This window comes from Coregonus lavaretus (assembly GCF_964263955.1).
Source record: "Coregonus lavaretus genome assembly, chromosome: 8".
Classification (NCBI taxonomy): Eukaryota; Metazoa; Chordata; class Actinopteri; order Salmoniformes; family Salmonidae; genus Coregonus; species Coregonus lavaretus.
In genome coordinates, this window is record NC_139995.1 from 52,506,974 (window position 1) to 52,529,633 (window position 22,660).

At 42.5% G+C, this 22,660-nt stretch overlaps 1 protein-coding gene across 2 annotated transcripts; it reads right to left on the reverse strand.

Moving 5' to 3' along the window:
• Positions 1–2,393: 2,393 nt before the first annotated feature.
• Positions 2,394–19,094, reverse strand: LOC311133810 (protein-glutamine gamma-glutamyltransferase 2-like). Of its 2 annotated transcripts, XR_014613636.1 has the most exons (14): positions 18,979–19,094; positions 18,289–18,459; positions 17,097–17,348; positions 15,832–15,950; positions 15,249–15,377; positions 11,603–11,780; positions 11,089–11,224; positions 10,893–11,002; positions 10,471–10,713; positions 9,742–10,041; positions 6,800–6,963; positions 6,257–6,390; positions 2,713–4,011; positions 2,396–2,668 (listed from the first exon to the last, which is right to left on the reverse strand). XR_014613636.1 is itself a non-coding variant. In XM_084167388.1 (13 exons), exons 1-13 carry the CDS (start codon positions 18,986–18,988, stop codon positions 3,837–3,839), a joined length of 2,121 nt encoding a protein of 706 aa, XP_084023514.1. In that variant the 5' UTR covers positions 18,989–19,094; the 3' UTR covers positions 2,394–3,836. The 2 variants fall into 2 exon arrangements, 1 of the variants encoding a protein (XP_084023514.1); XM_084167388.1 differs by having other exon boundaries at positions 2,394–4,011.
• Between the last annotated feature and the right edge of the window lie 3,566 nt (positions 19,095–22,660).

A 22,660-nucleotide genomic window follows, 5' to 3' on the forward strand; every position in this document is an offset into this window, starting at 1 on the left:
CATACATCTTGCTTCATGAATGTATGAATATTTCTAGATTAATTTAGTCTTTACCACTTTTATTTTGTATTTCAGTGTGACATACAGCCAGATGCATTGCAGTGGCATAAGCCTGTTTGGAAATCTTTCTTTGAGTGACAGACTTGAATTCTGAAAGAACAATCATTTATTTCAGGATATTTAGGCAAGTTATGCGTTTGATTTGATTTGACAATTTAAAATGAATAAAGAAGCCACACCAGGCAACAATACATGTACAACAATTATGGATGATTACATAGACAAAGTCACGCCTTGTTCCCATTGTGGTCCATTATGAAGGAAAGAGATTTCCATGTACTTCTGCTGCCCACACTTGAATAATTTGACTTTTTTCAGATTATTGTTAAACAATTTGACTATCAACAGTAATAAAAACCATGCTATATAATGTGATTTTATTAAATCTCAATGAACAGCACAATGTATTACTAAATAAAAACTTGCCTTAGCCTTGCACTAAAACAGGAGGTGTAATAGTGGGTGGAGGATGTAATGGGATATAATAGTATATTATAGAATAGGGGTTCTTCAACTTTCTCAGCCTGGGACCCAGATGAGAAATTCGGTGTTTTCCTGGGACCCAAGCTTATGAAAACATGCAACTATACGTAAATATCGGTACATTTCATTGCCCTTATGTCTAAAACAAATGCAATATAGACAAAAACTAATAACAATTAAATGAAATACCCATATATATAGCAATTCATGTTTATTTTTCTCATTAAAAACACTCTTACATATCTGTCTAGGTTGGAACTGTTGCTGTTAAAATACAATAAATGATTTTCATTCTGATTCTGAACTGGAATAAACTGATTGATCACATCAGTTGAATGTATAACAGAACACACACACAGGCTCAGTTTTTGATAGTGCAACCCTAAGTAACAGTACAGATGAAAAATGATCAGACTTACTGTACATCTTACTGTAGAAAGTATTGTTGAAAGAAAGGTCTAGATTGGAACTATTGCTGTTAAAACACAATAAATAATTGTTATTCTGAACAGATGTAGACCAGAAAACACACACAGTCCTAATGAGAGGTGTGTGGCTGGTTGAAATGTTCAACAAGCATGTCTATTCTGGGCTCAGTTTTCGACAGTGCAACTCTGAGGTCATGCTCAGTTTTGAGTCTGTTTCTGTACTTGTTTTAAAAGTATGCCAGGGTTGAGAACCCTGACTCACATAGGTATGTGGTGCCAAACTGGATCAGAACATCTACTGCTTTCTCAGACAGGCAGGAGACCGCTTCCTGCTGTCGATGAGCAACACAGAATTGTGCGAGTGTTTGCCTCAAAAAGCATCTTGCTTCAATCAGTTTATTCCAGTTCAGAATAAAAAGTATTACTTGTATTTTAACAGCAGCAGTTCCAACCTAGACTTGTTTTCAACAATAATTTATACAGTAAGATGTACAGTAGGCCTGATCATTTTTCATCTTCATATGTGACCGACCGGCTCGATTCGGTCTTATGTAGCAACATTTGAAATTGTGTTTTTTACATTGGATAAAAGTAGAGACTCAGAGCTAGAAAATTGTATATCATACACTACAGTTGAGGAACAATGGGAAAGTCATTCTACTTTGAAAGTTGATAAACTTGTAATCTGACTTTTGAGAAAATGGCCCTTGAATGTTTTGGTAAACCTACTGGAGAGCTCTTCTTTGTCTACACCCATTCAGCATCGTTCACACACTCTTAAGCCTTAGCCTCACCCATCTCTTTAAATATAATATAATATGCCATTTAGCAGACGCTTTTATCCAAACCGACTTACAGTCATGCGTGCATACATTTTTGTGTATGGGTGGTCCCGGGGATCGAACCCACTACCTTGGCATTACAAGCGCCATGCTCTACCAGCTGAGCTACAGAGGACCACAGTTGGTTGCACTGTCTTTAAGGATTCACATATAAGGCCATGTACTAAACAACCAAAGACTTCAAGACTAAAGGCTGGTTTATACTACGTGTATCGACAGTTGTCGCAGTGACATCATGAACATTCTATTGTCGTCCGACATCAAACTTGTCGTTGTCGTTATGAAAAAGTATAAACACAAAAACTACAGGCTGCATGACATCAGCAGCCTGGTGGTCAAAATAGCATAACTAGAAAATAGCTTACGGTTGTGAGTGTGACGAAATAAAAGCAGGGCATTCTACTGGAGAATTTTAGATCTTGGACATTGTCTCGTTGGCCTAACGTTATATCCTAATTTTACTTTGGTGCAGGTCATGTTCTTCACATTACCGTCTCTGGTAAACACATACTATATCAAATAAAATCAAAGTTCATTTGCCACATTGTCACGTTCGTTGAATGACGGGTCAGACCAAGGCGCAGCGTGATATGCGTACATGTTTATTAACGTAATAAACGACACGACAAAACAACAAAGGAAACGAAACGTGAAGTCCAAGGTAGTACAGAACAACAAACCTTACACGGAACAAGATCCCACAACTACACAGTGCCAATAGGCTGCTTAAGTATGGTCCCCAATCAGAGACAACGAGCGACAGCTGCCTCTGATTGGGAACCACACCGGCCAACATAGAAATATACATACTAGAATACCCCACATAGAAAAAGCACAACAAGGAATATACACACCCTGACTCAACATATAAGCGTCCCCTGAGTCAGGGCGTGACACACATGCACTGGATACAGAAGGTGTAGTGAAATGGTTACTTGCAAAGTGGAGTCTAGCTAGCTAGCTAAACAATTAACCATAATCCCAACTCATAACGTTACTACCCGGCATGAATCTGCAGGTAGCTAACCAACCAGGTTCAATGTTAGCTAGCTAACATTAGGCTATAACTAGCAATGCAAATGGCTCTGAGATACGAATAATATTACTACATAGATCATACATGTAACGTTACCTAGCTAGCTAACAGTAAGCTTTAACTAGCAATCAAAGCGACTTTCTGACAAAATTAGAAACTTATAATATCTGAAAATATAGCTAGCTAGACTCTCTTACCCAAACACATGGATGAACGCTTCTCCCTATCTGTCACAGATGCCATGGTTGCCCTTAGTTTGAAGATGTAATCCGGAGACAGGTGTTTTATACAACAGCCTTCTGTGTTTTCTCTTTTCGACTCCATCTGCATATTTGCAATCAAACAGCAGAATTTTCTCCATCTCTTTAGCTATCATACTCTATTCCACCGGGCATTCCACTGATTTCAAAACTCGGTCCTCCAGAAAGTGGAGAGCAACACTTCAGCAGTTCTACTACGTGACATCTTTCAAAAAAGCTGCGTTAGAAATAATGACCTACACATACTGACCAACTCATGTTATAGACAGAAGCGTGCTACATGGCAGACCAATCCGAACTCATCTCTCGGCATGTCCAGCCCATCTATTACCTCAGCCAATCATGGCTAGCGGGGTTCCTGTCTTTTTCCGTGGCTAAACCAACTAGGCTCGTAATTTAACAATTGTATTTGTAAATACAGATGGCATAGAAGTTTATTATAAAGGCACATGAAAGTTTGCATGTCCTTAAGGCATTTCTGCCAAAAAAAACGCATTTAGATTTTTAAAAAAAGTTTACGTTCAAATCCCTCTCCTGTGAAGTAGTGACGCGCGACATATATTAAATAATTATACATTTACTCTGACACATCATGACCCACCATTAACAGGTCAGTGTCGCGACCCATACTTTAACAAAGGCTGATATACGATATAACAGGATAATACGGTATAAATTGCAGAACTTATTTGAGTTATTATAGTTATTCTCACGAGGGCTTTACTGTCTACGGCAGTGGGTGGACAGCACTGGTGACAGGTAGGATGTCCACATTGCAGCTTGCCTTAATGTTCCTGAATTGGTCACAGTTGAAGTTGGCCACTAGCTTCTTAGGACCGGGTCTGTATGGAGTAAAGGGCATCTTCACACGCAGCCGTTGCCCTTGTTTTAGGAAAGGAATTCTGAGGAGACACATGAAATAAATTATACCTCAAAGCATCTTTAGATCTCTAAACTTCAACACACAAGGTAGTGTAAAATATTTCAGATGGAAAAACTTTAACCACATGAACAGCCCATAAATGCATGTCCTTTCTAGTTTAGCCAAGAGCTAAATTATCTCTCGTGGACAGACTACGTAACATAAATTGTATTGAATCATCTGTCAAAAGACTGTGATGCCACAACTAAAAAGGAACCATAGTTCCGGTGCTTTGGTTTTCTCACTAGATATCTGAACATATCAGGATTGGGTGAAGGTGGTACTGAAAGTGTGGGCGGGGATTTCAAGAAATTAGTTAGGACGGGGATTTCAAGCAGAACGTTTTCAGAAGGGGGTATGAGAGTTTCTGTTTAGGGGGGAAGTGACTTCGCTAGTCTTCCATCAGAAACTAATCAAGCATATGACACAATTACCGGAATAATTTTTGTTCTGGGTTTCCGAGATTAAGAGCTAAATTGCCATCTTTACGAGCAAGGTTTCGGTTTGTCATAAAACCTGAATCCATCCCACTGGGCAAAAACTGGTTCCACATAGGTCCCCATCCACATCCAGGATTCAAGTCTGGACACATCTCACTGGGCACAGACGTCAGTTCAACGTCTAGTTCTGATTTACACTACCGTTCAAAAGTTTGGGGTCACTTAGAAATGTCCTTGTTTTAGAAAGAAAAGCTTTTTTTTTGTCCATTAAAATAACATCAAATTGATTCGAAATACAGTGTAGACATTGTTAATGTTGTAAATGGCTCATGTAGCTGAAAACGGCAGATTTTTTATGGAATATCTACATAGGCGTACAGAGGCCCATTATCAGCAACCATCAGTCCTGTGTTCCAATGGCACGTTGTGTTTGCTAATCCAAGTTTATCATTTTAAAAGGCTAATTGATCATTAGAAAACCCTTTTGCAATTATGTTAGCACAGCTGAAAACTGTTGTGCTGATTAAAGAAGCAATAAAACTGGCCTTCTTGAGACTAGTTGAGTATCTGGAGCATCAGCAATTGTGGGTTCGATTACAGGCTCAAAATGAACTTTCTTCTGAAACTCGTCAGTCTATTCTTGTTCTGAGAAATGAAGGCTATTCGATGCGAGAAATTGCCAAGAAACTGAAGATCTCGTACAACGCTGTGTACTACTCCCTTCACAGAACAGCGCAAACCGGTGCACAACTGAGAAAGAGGACAAATACATTAGAGTGTCTAGTTTAAGAAACAGGCGCCTCACAGGTCCTCAACTGGCAGCTTCATTAAATAGTACCCGCAAAACACCAGTCTCAACGTCAACAGTGAAGAGGCGACTCCGGGATACTGACCTTCTAGGCAGAGTTGCAAAGAAAAAGCCATATCTCAGATAATAATAATAAAAGATTAAGATGGGCAGTCTGAGATATGGCTTTTTCTTTGCGCTGTTCTGTGAAGGGAGTAGTACACAGCGTTGTACAAGATCTTCAGTTTCTTGGCAATTTCTCGCATGGAATAGCCTTCATTTCTCAGAACAAGAATAGACTGATGAGTTTCAGAAGAAAGTTCTTTGTTTCTGGCCATTTTGAGCCTGTAATTGAACGCACAATTGCTGATGCTCCAGATACTCAACTAGTCTCAAGAAGGCCAGTTTTATTGCTTCTTTAATCAGCACAACAGTTTTCAGCTGTGCTAACATAATTGCAAAAGGGTTTTCTAATGATCAATTAGCCTTTTAAAATGATAAACTTGAATTAGCAAACACAACATGCCATTGGAACACAGGACTGATTGTTGCTGATAATGGGCCTCTGTACGCCTATGTAGATATTCCATTAAAAATCAGCCATTTCCAGCTACAATAGCCATTTACAACATTAACAATGTCTACACTGTATTTCTGATCAATTTGATGTTATTTTCATGGACAAAAAATTGCTTTTCTTTCGAAAACAATAACATTTCTAAGTGACCCTAAACTTTTGAACGGTAGTGTACATTTGGTTGAGTTGTCAACTAACGTGAATTCAACTTGAAATCAACAAAAAGGTTAAAAAGTTTACTTTTTGCAAATCCAATCAGTTTTCCATGTTGATTCAACGTCATCACATTGATTGTTTTGGTTGAAGTTACATGGAAACAACGTTGATTCAACCAGTTTTTGCCCAGTGGGATGGATTCAGGTTTTATGACAAACCGAAACCTTGCTCGTAAAGACGGCAGAGAAATGTCACATAGGCCTACCTGGCTTCCATTGTCTCTGTCAGCAAGCCACTGCCAGTCACTGTGATGGAGCAGTCTCTTAGACCCTTGGATAGAGGGTTCTCAAACACAACCTCTGCCATCATGTCACTATACTGCAATTCAGATCCAATGGCCTAAAAGAGAAGAAACATCAGAATAAAAGCATCTGCTAGATAGTATATTATATTAGAACTATCACACTGAATAAACCCCATCTCCAGTTGAGTGGTTGTTACTGATATTGGCATTGTATTGAATAGATCAATTGTTCAGATGACAGTCCAACACTTTAGATTTTCATCTTCACATCACCTTTATTCACAGGCCAACCGTTATTTTCCTTGCAAATTGCTATTCTCGCTACTAGTATGTTTGCCACCTACAAATTTGAAATGGTAACGTAAAGAGCCTTGGGGCTTGTTCCATAATGACCCCAATGAATGTCACTCAGAGAAAGTTGAGCTGTTCTAAGTGGGTTATTGGAGTGGCTTAAGGATCTGACAGATGCGCGAAATTACAATTTGGGGAATATACAGTACTCACTTTGATGGTGAGTGAAGGGCTCTCTGGCACAATGTCTTTCTCTGTGATGTACACTGCATCACTGTTGTCCTTGTCTGTGACCACAGCCGAAACCTTGATGCTGTTGCTCTCCCGCATGTTCTCACCGTACACAGAGAAGGGGATGTGGATGGGTATAATCAGATCTGCCAACACAGACAATGCATTTGATTGTCAATGTATCACAAAGGCTAACATTCTGTGGTGTCCTCAGTACAACGTTAGCAACCCAAACATTCTGTGGTGTCCTCAGTACAACGTTAGCAACCCTAACATTCTGTGGTGTCCTCAGTACAACGTTAGCAACCCAAACATTCTGTGGTGTCCTCAGTACAACGTTAGCAACCCTAACATTCTGTAGTGTCCTCAGTACAACGTTAGCAACCCTAACATTTTGTAGTGTCCTCAGTACAACGTTAGCAACCCTAACATTCTGTAGTGTCCTCAGTACAACGTTAGCAACCCTAACATTATGTGGTGTCCTCAGTACAACGTTAGCAACCCTAACATTCTGTAGTGTCCTCAGTACAACGTTAGCAACCCTAACATTCTGTAGTGTCCTCAGTACAACGTTAGCAACCTGACAGCCATAAGAGTTAGTGTCAGTTGATTTGCTACACAGCTATACATGAGACTTTACAGCTTTGTTAAATTTAACAGTTACAGTTGAAGTCGGAAGTTTACATACACTTAGGTTGAAGTCATTAAAACTCGTTTTTCAACCACTCCACAAATTTCTTGTTAACAAACGATAGTTTTAGCAAGTCAGTTAGGACATCTACTTTGTGCATGACACAAGTTATTTTTCCAACAATTGTTTACAGACAGATTATTTCACTTATAATTCACGGTATCACAATTCCATTGGGTCAGAAGTTTACATACACTCAGTTGACTGTGCCTTTAAACAGCTTGGAAAATTCCAGAAAATGATGTCATGGCTTTAGAAGCTTCTGATAGGCTAATTGACATAATTTGAGTCAATTGGAGGTGTACCTGTGGATGTATTTCAAGGCCTACCTTCAAACTCAGTGCCTCTTTGCTTGACATCATGGGAAAATCAAAAGAAATCAGCCAAGACCTCAGAAAAACAATTGTAGACCTCCAAAAGTCTGGTTCATCCTTGGGAACAATATCCAAACGCCTGAAGGTACCACGTTCATCTTTACAAACAATAGTACACAAGTATAAACACCATGGGACCACGCAGCCATCATACCGCTCAGGAAGGAGACGAGTTCTGTCTCCTAGAGATGAACATACTTTGGTGCGAAAAGTGCAAATCAATCCCAGAACAACAGCAAAGGACCTTGTGAAGATGCTGGAGGAAACAGGTACAAAAGTATCTATATCCACAGTAAAACGAGTCCTATATCGACATAACCTGAAAGGCCGCTCAGCAAGGAAGAAGCCACTGCTCCAAAACCGCCATAAAAAAGCCAGACTACGGTTTGCAACTGCACATGGGGACAAAGATCATACTTTTTGGAGAAATGTCCTCTGGTCTGATTAAACAAAAATAGAACGGTTTGGCCATAATGACCATCGTTATGTTTGGAGGAAAAAGGGGGACACTTGCAAGCCGAAGAACACATTTACATTTACATTTACATTTTAGTCATTTAGCAGACGCTCTTATCCAGAGCGACTTACAGTTAGTGAATACATATATTTTTTTTTTTATACTGGCCCCCCGTGGGAATCAAACCCACAACCCTGGCGTTGCAAACGCCATGCTCTATCAACTGAGCTACATCCCTGCCGGCCATTCCCTCCCCTACCCTGGACGACGCTGGGCCAATTGTGCGCCGCCCATGAGTCTCCCGGTCGCGGCCGGCTGCGACAGAGCCTGGATTCGAACCAGGATCTCTAGTGGCACAGTTAGCACTGCGATGCAGTGCCTTAGACCACTGCGCCACTCAGGAGACTCAGACTGTGAAGAGAGAGGAGAGGAGAGAGGAGAGAGGAGAGGAGACTCAGACTGTGAACACCATCCCAACTGTGAAGCACGGGGGTGGCAGCATCATGCTGTGGGGGTGCTTTGCTGCAGGAGGGACTGGTGCACTTCACAAAATAGATGGCATCATGAGGAAGGAAAATGATGTGAATATATTGAAGCAATATCTCAATACATCAGTCAGGAAGTTAAAGCTTGGTCGCAAATGGGTCTTCCAAATGGACAATGACCCCAAGCATACTTCCAAAGTTGTGGCAAAATGGCTTAAGGACAACAAAGTCAAGGTATTGGAGTGGCCATCACAAAGCCCTGACCTCAATCCTATAGAACATTTGTGGGCAGAACTGAAAAACCGTGTGCGAGCAAGGAGGCCTACAAACCTGACTCAGTTACACCAGCTCTGTCAGCAGGAATGGGACAAAATTCACCCAACTTATTGTGGGAAGCTTGTGGAAGACTACCCGAAATGTTTGACCCAAGTTAAGCAATTTAAAGGCAATGCTACCAAATACTAATTGAGTGTATGTAAACTTCTGACCCACTGGGAATGTGATGAAAGAAATAAAAGCTGAAAGAAATAATTCTCTCTACTATTATTCTGACATTTCACATTCTTGAAATAAAGTGGTGATCCTAACTGACCTAAGACAGGGAATTTTTACTAGGATTAAATGTCAGGAATTGTGAAAAACGGAGTTTAAATGTATTTGGCTAAGGTGTATGCAAACTTCCGACTTCAACTGTAAATGCTATCTATATGCACTCCTGAAATACACCACCTTTGTGACATAATCAATCATTGAGACCAAGGATGTTGACAAAGAATTATGAAAGTAAATAGCTGCAATGTGTTCTTGGTTTTGAGAAGTGTTTCAGTTCTCTTTGTTCTGTGATGTAAATGCCCCCCTTTGTTAGTTCAGCCTTGTAGGCCTACTCATGGAAAGAGTTTGAAACATTTTCACTCTACCTTGGTTGGGACGGAGCTTCTGTTCTTTCAATTCGGTCTGTATCTTGGAGGATGGAATGCCGGTGTATCTCATGGCCTGAACGTTGACATGGATCACTAGTGTCCGAGTCTCACGGTCGTCGCTGTTCAGTACAAGCTTGAGGTCGATGTCTTTGCCGCTGAGCGGCTTGGTCAGCTCCACGATTTTCATGGAAACATCAGAAGGTTTGCGGTCAAGGATCCCGTTTGAATTCTCTTTGTCTTCGAGATTGTTGACTCTGTTCGCTGCGTTATTGTACACAGTCCTCTCCTTTTTCGTGCCTGTTTTAAATGGGTGACATTTTGGATGAGTAGCTGGTGACTCAAGCAGTTGCCCTCACTCACCTAGGAGAATTATGTCTTGCGACAGGTGGACACAGCCCCTTTCTAACTCATCTCTTAAAAAAGTACAGAACTATTTCCCAGACCAACCCTAGCTCTCAAAGACATAAAATACGCTTCTACCCTTATGATAGGCATAACCCTTGTAATGCTGCATTATTTCGGAAATCAATTGATAACAGTTCAACAGCCAAAATGTATAAAAGGGTGGAGATTGGACAGCCTTAGCGTTACTCCATACAGAACTGGTCCTAAAAAGCTAGTGGCTGACTTTTGACATTTAACCTCCAGGACGTTTTTTAAAGAAAACATCTGACAAGTCAACCTTTGTAGATATAGTCAGACTCTCTCAGTTCATTCAATACCAACCCTCTGCATATTTATAGTTGGCCGTGATGTCCACTCTCTTGTCGCTGCCCACTGCCTTTGTGCTGATGTTCTGGCCTACGGACCCAGTGTCCGTTAAGATCTTTTTCTTGGAGCCGTCAGCGAACACCATCCAGGTTACACGGTCGGCGTTGACTTCGGCGAAGACAAAGGGCACATCGTATTTGAGGTCAATGTGACCCTGCAGTATGGCCTTGACTGGAGCAGGGCCGCAGCAGTAAACACCTGGGGGAGAGGAAGGGAAAACAACATGAGTGTATAACAGGGAGTTCCCTTCATGTCTCCCAGACCCAGGACACAAACTCAGCACCATCTGCACAATAACACAACATACAATACACACATACTCCAGAAGTGTGTTATTATGTATGTTAGTGTGAGATGAGATGGAAGTTAGACCATACCAGTGCTTTTCTCCTGAGGGGTAGGGTCCACAGCCTGCCAGCCGTCATATAAGGAGTCTCCTGAGAGATCGGGCCGTCTCATCCAGGCCTCCACCCACACATGGTAGTTCCTGAGCAGAAACACCAGTCTTTAAAACATCATGCTATTGGCATCACTCTTCATACTGTAGCCACAATGACCTGATGTTGCATTTACCATACACTGTCTTGGCTCTGTTTGGGTCTGACTCCATTGTCGGAGAAGAAGTCGTCAATTGTCAGGTTTTTGTCGGTGTCGTGGGCTGACTGGAAGTTGGTAACCACTCGACATGGGATTCCCAAACACCTCAGTACTGACATGGAAATACATTTCAGGCATACTGGTTAACAAAAACAACACATAGAAGGCATAGTGGTTAACTAAATAAAGACATCCAAAGGATACTGGTTAACTAAATAAAGACATCCAAAGGATACTGGTTAACTAAATAAAGACATCCAAAGGATACTGGTTAACTAAATAAAGACATCCAAGGCATTGACACCCAGCCTCTCTCCTCTGGTCAGAGGTGAATCGGACACAGATGGTGGGTATTCTTGCCATCCCTCTCAAAACCAATCACAACCCTGGGTCTGAGCGCTTGCAGTACAGTCAGCGCTATTTAAATACTGTTGTATTGATTGATTGACTAAAATAAGAATTTAAGAGCGATTGGACAGTGATAGGCTACCTGTGCACATTACAGCGGCGAACACCCAACACTGGCCATACTTGACTGGATTGCCTCCATTGTTGAGCCACCTCCTTAGTACCTCCACACTGCCGTTCCAGTGAGTGGGGGACACGCCACCATTGTATTGACCATCCCACCGCCCCAACAGGACACCTCTGTCATCATTAGCGTTGATCTGGGCAAGGAAAATAATGTTAAAATTATAAATTTCAGAACTGTCATTTGGCTGAGTGAATGTGTTTTTGTAATATCTCAAATGTAGTTGGTTTCGTGGATCTGGATTGAGCCTTGGACTAAAAAGCTCAGTGTGGAAAGTTATTTTTAGTCCAGGACTAGGTTTAATCTGGGTCCGGGAAACCAGTCCTATATGTGCAACAACACCTTACTTAGTTGCACTGGACCCATTTATAGTGAACAGGGCTAGATGACGTTCCAGAAATGAACCAATGTATTTTCTTATGCTGTTCATACAGTACTATGACCTTATGATGATTAAAGAATGTCACTGTTACTAGTGGGGTTCAATAATGTTGTCACTGTTACTAGTGGGGTTCAATAATGTTGTCACTGTTACTAGTGGGGTTCAATAATGTTGTCACTGTTACTAGTGGGGTTCAATAATGTTGTCACTGTTACTAGTGGGGTTCAATAACGTTGTCACTGTTACTAGTGGGGTTCAATAACGTTGTCACTGTTACTAGTGGGGTTCAATAATGTTATCACTGTTACTAGTGGGGTTCAATAATGTTGTCAGTGTTACTAGTGGGGTTCAATAATGTTGTCAGTGTTACTAGTGGGGTTCAATAATGTTGTCACTGTTACTAGTGGGGTTCAATAATGTTGTCACTGTTACTAGTGGGGTTCAATAATGTTGTCACTGTTACTAGTGGGGTTCAATAATGTTGTCACTGTTACTAGTGGGGTTCAATAACGTTGTCACTGTTACTAGTGGGGTTCAATAATGTTGTCACTGTTACTAGTGGGGTTCAATAATGTTGTCACTGTTACTAGTGGGGTTCAATAACGTTGTCACTGTTACTAGTGGGGTTCAATAATGTTGTCACTGTTACTAGTGGGGTTCAATAACATTGTCACTGTTACTAGTGGGGTTCAATAATGTTGTCACTGTTACTAGTGGGGTTCAATAATGTTATCACTGTTACTAGTGGGGTTCAATAACGTTGTCACTGTTACTAGTGGGGTTCAATAATGTTATCACTGTTACTAGTGGGGTTCAATAACGTTGTCACTGTTACTAGTGGGGTTCAATAATGTTATCACTGTTACTAGTGGGGTTCAATAACGTTGTCACTGTTACTAGTGGGGTTCAATAATGTTGTCACTAGCTAGAATTTCCATCCAATTGGTGACAGATTTTCATGCGAATATTCAAAAATCTGCATAAAAACAATATGTGCATTTTCCCACCAGAGATGTGTTTCCATTAAAATGACTTTTTTATTTTTTTTTTTCCGGATAAAAGGCTGTGGGGTGATGACATAGTGGACATAAAAATACCTTTTGCGGTTAAATTCTTTATGTAGCGAATGTTCCCACTCTGGTATTGGCACAGCTCGCAGATACATTGCGGGTATACGGTGCATTCGGAAAGTATTCAGACCCAATTACTTTTTCCACATTTTGTTAAGTTACAGCCTTATTCTAAAATGGATTAAATAAATTAAAATCTTAATCAATCTACACACAATACCACATAATGACGAAGTGAAAACAGGGTTTTAGATTTTTTTTGCAAATGTATTACAAATAAAAAACAGAAATACCTTATTTACATAAGTATTCAGACCCTTAGCTATGAGACTTGAAATTGAGCTCAGATGCATCCTGTTTCCATTGATGATCCTTGAGATGTTTATACAACTTGACGGGAGTCCACCTGTGGTAATTTCGATTGATTGGACATGATTTGGAAAGGCACACACCTGTCTATATAAGGTCCCACAGTTGACAGTGCATGTCAGAGCAAAAACCAAGCCATGAGGTTGAAGGAATTGTCCATAGAGCTCCAAGACAGGATTGTGTCAAGGCACAGATTTGGGGAAAGGTAACAAAAAATGTCTGCAGCATTGAAGGTCCCCAAGATCACAGTGGCCTCCATAATTCTTAAATGGAAGTAGTTTGGAACCACCAAGACTCTTCCTAGAGCTGGTCGCCCGGCCAAACTTAGCAATCGGGGGAGAAGGGCCTTGGTCAGGGAGGTGACCGAGAACCTGATGGTCACTCTGACAGAGCTCCAGAGTTCCTCTGTGGAGATGTGAGAACCTTCCAGAAGGACAACCATGTCTGCAGCACTCCACCAATCAGGACTTTATGGTAGAGTGGCCAGACGGAAGCCCGTCCTCAGTAAAAGGCACATGACAGCCCGCTTGGAGTTTGCCAAAAGGCACCAAAATGACTCTCAGACCATGAGAAATAAGATTCTCTGGTCTGATGAAACCAAGATTGAATTCTTTGGCCTGAATGCCAAGCGTCACGTCTGGAGGAAACCTGGCATGGTGGTGGCAGCATCATGCTGTGGGAATGTTTTTCAGCGGCAGGGACTAGGAGACTAGTCAGGATCGAGGGAATGATGAAAGGAGCAAAGTACATAGAAGATCCTTGATGAAAACCTGCTCCAGAGCGCTCAGGACCTCAGACTGGGGCAAAGGTTCTCTGGAGAGACCTGAAAATAGCTGAGGAGCGACACTCCCCATCCAATCTGACAGAGCTTGAGAGGATCTGCAGAGAAGAATGGGAGAAACTCGCCTAATACAGGTGTGCCAAGCTTGTAGCATCATACGCAAGAAGACTCCAGGCTGTAATCGCTGCCAAAGGTGCTTTAACAAAGTACTGAGTAAAGGGTCTGAATATTTATGTAAATGTGATATTTCCGTTTTTTTTTTTTATATATATACATTTGCACAAATTTCTAAAAACGTGTTTTTGCTTTGTCATTAAGGGGTATTGTGTGTAGATTGATAAGGGGAAAAACTATTTAATCAATTTTAGAATAAGGCTGTAATGTAACAAAATGTGGAAAAAAGTCCAGGGGTCTGAACTTTCCGAATGCACTTTAGCCTACATGATGAGATTATTTTTTATTTGTCAAACGAGGACAGCCAAGCATCGAGGATCATGTTACCAGAATAAGGCCCTCGATATTTATTATAAAGAAATATCAAGCTTATCACCTTGCACATTCACCACCCTGTGAAGTTCATCATTCATTTCTTCATCTGTAGCCTAATAAACTGCATGCTTTCCCGATGAGTCGTAGTGGGAGGACCACACAACATGTCATTACGTGACTCCATGTTTACTTCGAAATGATGGTTATTAAATCAATATTTGCGCATAAAAGCATTTCCACCAACATTTCTCTCATACTTCATTTTACCGACACAAAAAGATCCCACCTTGTCTAGTGTATTTTGTTTTGTCAACATTTGGAAAGTTTACCGAAAACATTTTCCATCAGCACTGTCATTAAATCTTTTATCTGACATGTACTTTACTCGCATAACAAGATTGGATGGAAACGTGTTTCCTGTTACTAGTGGGGTTCAATAATGTTGTCAGTGTTACTAGTGGGGTTCAATAATGTTGTCGCTGTTACTAGTGGGGGTCAGATCTCCAGTCTTACCATGGCACTGACCACCCTACTGACATAGATGGGGTTGCAACGAGCAGAGAAGTCCTTGGCGGGGTCTCTCAGACACTTGGGGTTCACGTCAAGCAGCTTCAGGCAAATGTCCACTATATCGTCTTCAAACTGGAGAAACAATACATTTGGGCACGTTAGCTAGGTAGCCTACAACAATTTCTAAAATGTCTTGTCTATACTTACATACATTTTAGTAATTTAGCAGACGCTCTTATCCAGAGCGATTTACAGTATTGAATGGATAAATGTTCGTATTGGTCTCCCGCGGTAATCGAAACCCACAACCCTGGCGTTGCAAGCGCCATGCTTTACCAACGGAGCCACACAGGACTCTAGCCAATCACTTCGACTGATATATCGTTGTGTAACACTTGGGGGCGGTTTCCCGGGCAACAGATTAGTCCTGGATTTATCTAGAGTTAAAATAATTATTGGTGGAGATTCTCCATTGAGTTTGCTTTTTAGTCGAGGAATAGGCTTAATCTGTATCCAGGAAACCAGCCCTATATGTTATAAGCAGCACTTTTCAACTGTACAATACTGTATTGTTTGTTCTGTGTACCTGTCCGAAGTCCCACGCCAGGGAGCTGATGTATTTTTCAGAACCTCTGTACACCAGGCCTTGTTCTCTCATCACATACTCCTGCCTCTCCTCCTCTTCAGGTAGATGCACCCAGTCCTCTACAGCCCGCCACAAAATACAGCAGTTTCAAAACATGAATTATAAGAATTTGTTCAACTGACTTGGCTGGTTAAATAAATGATAAATAAAAAATACATTATTATACAAAATGAAATGAAGGGGTAACTTTAACATGTTATCATGCTGTTACTGTGTTATGACCACTGTCTCCCATGCTAGAATGTAGTGTTACCAGGATGTTACCAAGCTGTGTTACCGGGCTGTGTTACCAGGATGTTACCAGGCTGTGTTACCAGGATATTACCAGGATGTTACCAGGCTGTGTTACCAGGATGGTACCAGGATGTTACCAGGATGTTATTAGGCTGTTACCAGGATCTTACCAGGCTGTGTTACTAGGCTGTGTTACCAAGATGTTACCAGGATGTTACCAGGCTGTGTTACCAAGATGTTACCAGGATGTTACCAGGCTGTGTTAACAGGATGGTACCAGGATGTTACCAGGCTGTGTTACCAGGCTGTTACTAGGCTGTAACCAGGCTGTGTTACTAGGCTGTGTTACCAGGATGTTACCAAGCTGTGTTACCGGGCTGTGTTACCAGGATGTTACCCGGCTGTGTTACCAGGATGGTACCAGGATCTTACCAGGCTGTGTTACCAGGCTGTTACTAGGCTGTTACCAGGATCTTACCAGGCTGTGTTACCAGGCTGTTACTAGGCTGTTACCAGGATGCTACCAAGCTGTGCTACCAGGCTGTGCTACCAGGATGTTACCAAGCTGTGTTGTGGCCCATTGTTTGTATCTGTGTATATGGGCTATTATGTTCCAAAACAATTATGAGGGGTCTTCCCAACCCATACAGAGACATGGGTTACAACAATCTCTGTAAAGTTAGCCATTTCCAGCTTTTAAACTGATAAGAACATTCAGGAATGCAGCATTTCACACCCTCCAGATACTGTATCAAATAGTTACCATGGCTGTATTGATGCATTCACCGCATTTGTTCTCCTTCGTTTGATTAAAAAAGTTAATTTATCACAGTTCTAGTTAACATTTTTATGAATTCGTTATACTCCATTATAATGTATTAAATCTGCTTTACCGTACTCTCAAATCTCGTTCACAGGAAGTGTACAGATGTAAGATGTAATAAAGTTGTTTTGAATTGAATTGTGTTTACCTTGGCACCAGGGGTTAAACAGCAGAAGGAGCTTGCCCAGGCTTCTGCCCACTGTGGCGTTGGCGTTGGTCTTTACAGACAGGCTGTACTCTCCCACTGGGGCATCTGCTGGGCTGGTGATGTCCAGAGTGATTGAGCCCTCCAGGAGCACTGAGTCCGGGTGAACCTCAACCTTCCAGGAGGAACCCTTCCCACGGCCCTCAGGTATCCCGAACACTGACCTGGTCCCCAACGCCTCAGATGGCTGGGGCCCTGGATGGAGAAGGGAGGATGAGTTTTGGGTTGTGTTCAGTAGGAACGAAATGGAAGAAAACGTTCAGAAACAGTGAGGTAGTATACACAGTGTACAAAACATTAGGAACACCTTCCTAATATTGAGTTGTCCCCTTTCGCCTTCAGAAAAGACTCAATTCGTCGGGGCATGTACTCTACATGGTGTCGAAAGTGTTCCTCACGGATGCTGGTCCATGTTAACCCCAATGCTTGTCAAGTTGGCTGAATGTCCTTTGAATGTCCTTTGGGTGATACACACGGGAAACTGTTGAGCATGAAAAACCCAGGAGCATTGCAGTTCTTGACACACTCAAACCAGTGCGCCTGGGTACTTAAATCTATTGTCTTGCCCATTCACCCTCTGAATGGCACACATACACAATCCATGTCTCAGCTGTCTCAAGGCTTAAAAATCCTTCTTTAACCTGTCTCCTCCCTTATTGAAGTGGATTCAATAAGGGATCATAGCTTTCACCTGGATTCACCTGGTCAGGTCAGTCTATGTCATGGAAAGAGCAGGTGTTCCTAATGTTTTGTACACTCAGTGTATTTGTCCAATAAGAGTTTATATTTTCTGTCAGAGTAACTTTGATGTCAACATTACATGTACAGTACAAGTGGAGGTATCTCAAGTCCTGTAAGTGGTGCAATTTAGTCTTTAGATTAGATTGAATTGACCCCAATTCAGCTATTTACAACGCATACAAGGATTTGTTTTAATGTAATTATTACTGCACGTGTCTGTCTTGTCAAAGGGGATCCACATAGGGCCGGTTTCCCTGCCCTAGCCTAGATTAATCCTAGTGTGTTTTAGTCCAGGACTAGCATAATCTGAGTCCGGGAAACCTCTAATACAAACAGCTCTAATAAATAGCAGAGATAAATAAAGTGATTCTATGTTCTATTCTAGATAGCTCACCTGTCTCCACCATCAGCTCCAGCATGTCTGTTGTGGGCCTGAAGGGGCCATGGAGGTCAAAGGTGACCAGGAAGGACTGACCTCTCCTGACTATCAGTCTGTTCACTGAGATGTCATTGGTGTTGTGGGCTGTGTTGTTCTTCTCACAGTGGAGCTCTACCTTACCAATGTCTTCAAGAAATAAAGAAATAAAGAAATAAATCCTGATTTTCTATTTTGTCCTGATAAAACAATGATTATTATTATTTTATTAGTGTGAGGCGTCAGTCTGTTTCTACGTTTGCTGTTGTCTAGCCTTATGTTTTGTCATTTTTGCCTGACAGCAACATAGCAGAAACAGACTGTCAGTTGGGCTAGTTGAGACCACTGGATAGAGAAAACACTTGTAGCCTATCACCATGCATAATGCAGAAAGAATATGCAGAGAGAAACAGGCCAAAGACCACAGACTTAGGAATTAGAATATCAATAATATTAATTTAACAGATGAACATACACCAACAATAATTATCTTTCTTTGTAAGCAAATGTTACATTCTACAAGTCAAGTCACCCAATTACCCATTCACTGTACTATATGACCCTCTGTCACTAAACATGACATAGGGTACCTTGACAAGGCAATATCTACATTTTTCATCATCTGAATTTGATAAAAAATCTTGCAACGAGAAGTTTCAGTTGACTTACCAAAATCCATTGAAGCTGTCTCTCACGTGGTTGTGTTGGTAAGTGGATCGAGTTGCTTGTTGTAGTTCTGTAAGTAATGAAAGGATGCCAGGCCTTTTAAAAGGAGCCCTACCCATGTCATAAGAATGGGTAGGGCTCCTTTTCTTAATTCACAGGAAAATGTGTCATTACATAGTCATCACCACATCAGCATCTAAATTAAACCAGAAATGTGTGTTTATGTGTAGTATTGAGATTGAACCGCTATAGGTAGAACTCTCTTTATGGTTTGAGTTTTATTACATTGTTCAATGTGTTTTTCTGTCAAAACATGAATTAGTACTTGGTGGCAAAACCCTTGTTGGCAATCACAGAGGTCAGACGTTTCTTGTAGTTCGCCACCAGGTTTGCACACATCTCAGGAGGGATTTTGTCCCACTCCTCTTTGCAGATCTTATCCAAGTCATTAAGGTTTCGAGGCTGACGTTTGGCAACTCGACCATTCAGCTCCCTCCACAGCTTTTCTATGAGATTAAGGTCTGGAGACTGGCTAGGCCACTCCAGGACCTTTAATGTGCTTCTTCTTGAGCCACTCCTTTGTTGCCTTGGCCGTGTGTTTTGGGTCATTGTCATGCTGGAATACCCATCCACGACCCATTTCAATGCCCTGGCTGAGGGAAGGAGGTTCTCACCCAAGATTGGAAGGTACATGGCCCCATCCATCGTCCCTTTGATGCAGTGAAATTGTCCTGTCCCCTTAGCAGAAAAACACCCCCAAAGCATAATGTTTCCACCTCCATGTTTGATGGTGGGGATGGTGTTCTTGGGGTCATAGGCAGCATTCCTCCTCCTCCAAACACGGCGAGTTGAGTTGATGCCAAAGAGCTCGATTTTGGTCTCATCTGACCACAACACTTTCACCCAGTTCTCCTCTGAATCATTCAGATGTTCATTGGCAAACTTCAGACAGCCCTGTATACAGTGGGGGAAAAAGTATTTAGTCAGCCACCAATTGTGCAAGTTCTCCCACTTAAAAAGATGAGAGAGGCCTGTAATTTTCATCATAGGTACACGTCAACTATGACAGACAAATTGAGAAAAAAAAATCCAGAAAATCACATTGTAGGATTTTTAATGAATTTATTTGCAAATTATGGTGGAAAATAAGTATTTGGTCATCTACAAACAAGCAAGATTTCTGGCTCTCACAGACCTGTAACTTCTTCTTTAAGAGGCTCCTCTGTCCTCCACTCGTTACCTGTATTAATGGCACCTGTTTGAACTTGTTATCAGTATAAAAGACACCTGTCCACAACCTCAAACAGTCACACTCCAAACTCCACTATGGCCAAGACCAAAGAGCTGTCAAAGGACACCAGAAACAAAATTGTAGACCTGCACCAGGCTGGGAAGACTGAATCTGCAATAGGTAAGCAGCTTGGTTTGAAGAAATCAACTGTGGGAGCAATTATTAGGAAATGGAAGACATACAAGACCACTGATAATCTCCCTCGATCTGGGGCTCCACGCAAGATCTCACCCCGTGGGGTCAAAATGATCACAAGAACGGTGAGCAAAAATCCCAGAACCACACGGGGGGACCTAGTGAATGACCTGCAGAGAGCTGGGACCAAAGTAACAAAGCCTACCATCAGTAACACACTACGCCGCCAGGGACTCAAATCCTGCAGTGCAAGACGTCTCCCCCTGCTTAAGCCAGTACATGTCCAGGTCCGTCTGAAGTTTGCTAGAGTGCATTTGGATGATCCAGAAGAGGATTGGGAGAATGTCATATGGTCAGATGAAACCAAAATAGAACTTTTTGGTAAAAACTCAACTCGTCGTGTTTGGAGGACAAAGAATGATGAGTTGCATCCAAAGAACACCATACCTACTGTGAAGCATGGGGGTGGAAACATCATGCTTTGGGGCTGTTTTTCTGCAAAGGGACCAGGACGACTGATCCGTGTAAAGGAAAGAATGAATGGGGCCATGTATCGTGAGATTTTGAGTGAAAACCTCCTTCCATCAGCAAGGGCATTGAAGATGAAACGTGGCTGGGTCTTTCTGCATGACAATGATCCCAAACACACCGCCCGGGCAACGAAGGAGTGGCTTCGTAAGAAGCATTTCAAGGTCCTGGAGTGGCCTAGCCAGTCTCCAGATCTCAACCCCATAGAAAATCTTTGGAGGGAGTTGAAAGTCCGTGTTGCCCAGCGACAGCCCCAAAACATCACTGCTCTAGAGGAGATCTGCATGGAGGAATGGGCCAAAATACCAGCAACAGTGTGTGAAAACCTTGTGAAGACTTACAGAAAACGTTTGACCTGTGTCATTGCCAACAAAGGGTATATAACAAAGTATTGAGAAACTTTTGTTATTGACCAAATACTTATTTTCCACCATAATTTGCAAATAAATTCATAAAAAATCCTACAATGTGATTTTCTGGATTTTTTTTTCTCATTTTGTCTGTCATAGTTGACGTGTACCTATGATGAAAATTACAGGCCTCTCTCATCTTTTTAAGTGGGTCTGGTCAGACAATGTCACACCCTGGCTCTGGGGACTCTATATGTTGAGCCAGGGTGTGTAGATTCTATGTGTTTTTGTTCTATGGTCACAGTCTAGTATTTGTATTTCTATGTTGGCCAGAGTGGTTCCCAATCAGAGACAACGAGTGTCAGCTGTTGCTGGTTGTCTCTGATTGGGAGCCATATTTAGACAGGCTGTGTTCCCACAGGTGTTGTGGGATCTTGTTCCAGTTGGTTTTGTGTTTGTACCGTGGACTTCACGTATCGTTTGTTGTTTTGTTTATTGTGTGTGCACTTAATTAAATAAGATGTACAAATCTCACGCTGCGCCTTGGTCCACTCACTCTAACGATCGTGACAGAAGATCCCACCATACCAGGACCAAGCAGCGTGTCCAGGAGCAGGCAGCCTGGACATGGGAGGAAGCGCCGGGTAAGGAGCTGGAGAGATTGGCGATGGCCCAGGTGGGCCAATTGTGGTCCTGGGAGGACATGCTCGGGGGAAAAGGGCCATGGGCTAAGGTTAAGGCCCTGGCGAGAGAGGAGCAACGGCGTCAACCGGGCCGTGGTCAGACAGGCGAGAGGCACCCCCAATAATTTTTTAGGGGGGGGCACACGGCATGGGCGACTGGGCAGCAGGAGGCTGCCACAGGGCGAAATGGGAGATTAGGAGAGGAGGCCACCGGGTTTGGGGGGCCAGAAGGCAGGTTGGCGGAGCCTGGATGGAGAGCAGAGCCAACTCCCCGTACTCAGGCATGGCAGCATGAGACTGGGCAGGTTCCGGGGTATGCGGAGCTGCGTACTGTGCCACGAGTGGTCCGGCATAGTCCGGTACGTCCTGTGCGAGCACCCCGCACGTATCGTGCGAAGGTGGGCATGCAGCCAGGACGGAGTGTGCCGGCTCAGCGCTCGTGGCCTCCAGTGCCTCTCCTCGGTCCCGGATATCCTGCGCCAGTGTCACGTGCTGTTATGCCAGTACGGGTACACAGCCCTGTACGTCCTGTGCTGATGCCTCACACAGAGTGTGTGAAGGTAGGCATTCAGCCAGGACGGGTTGTGGCAGCTCTTCACTCCAGGCCTCCTATCCGTCTCCACAGCCCGGCCCGGCCTGTTCCTGTTCCTCGCACCAAGCCTCCGGTGCGCATCGCCAGCCCAGCCCGGCCTGTTCCT

Excerpts from the sequence above, each read along its gene's own strand:
- LOC311133810 (XM_084167388.1), bottom strand. Across the intron at positions 15,378-15,831 it reads TGGCGTGGGACTTCGGACAG|TTTGAAGACGATATAGTGGA; the intron begins GTACACAGAACA and ends TTGTTTCTCCAG. Across the intron at positions 6,964-9,741 it reads GAAGCTCCGTCCCAACCAAG|ATCTGATTATACCCATCCAC; the intron begins GTAGAGTGAAAA and ends CTGTGTTGGCAG.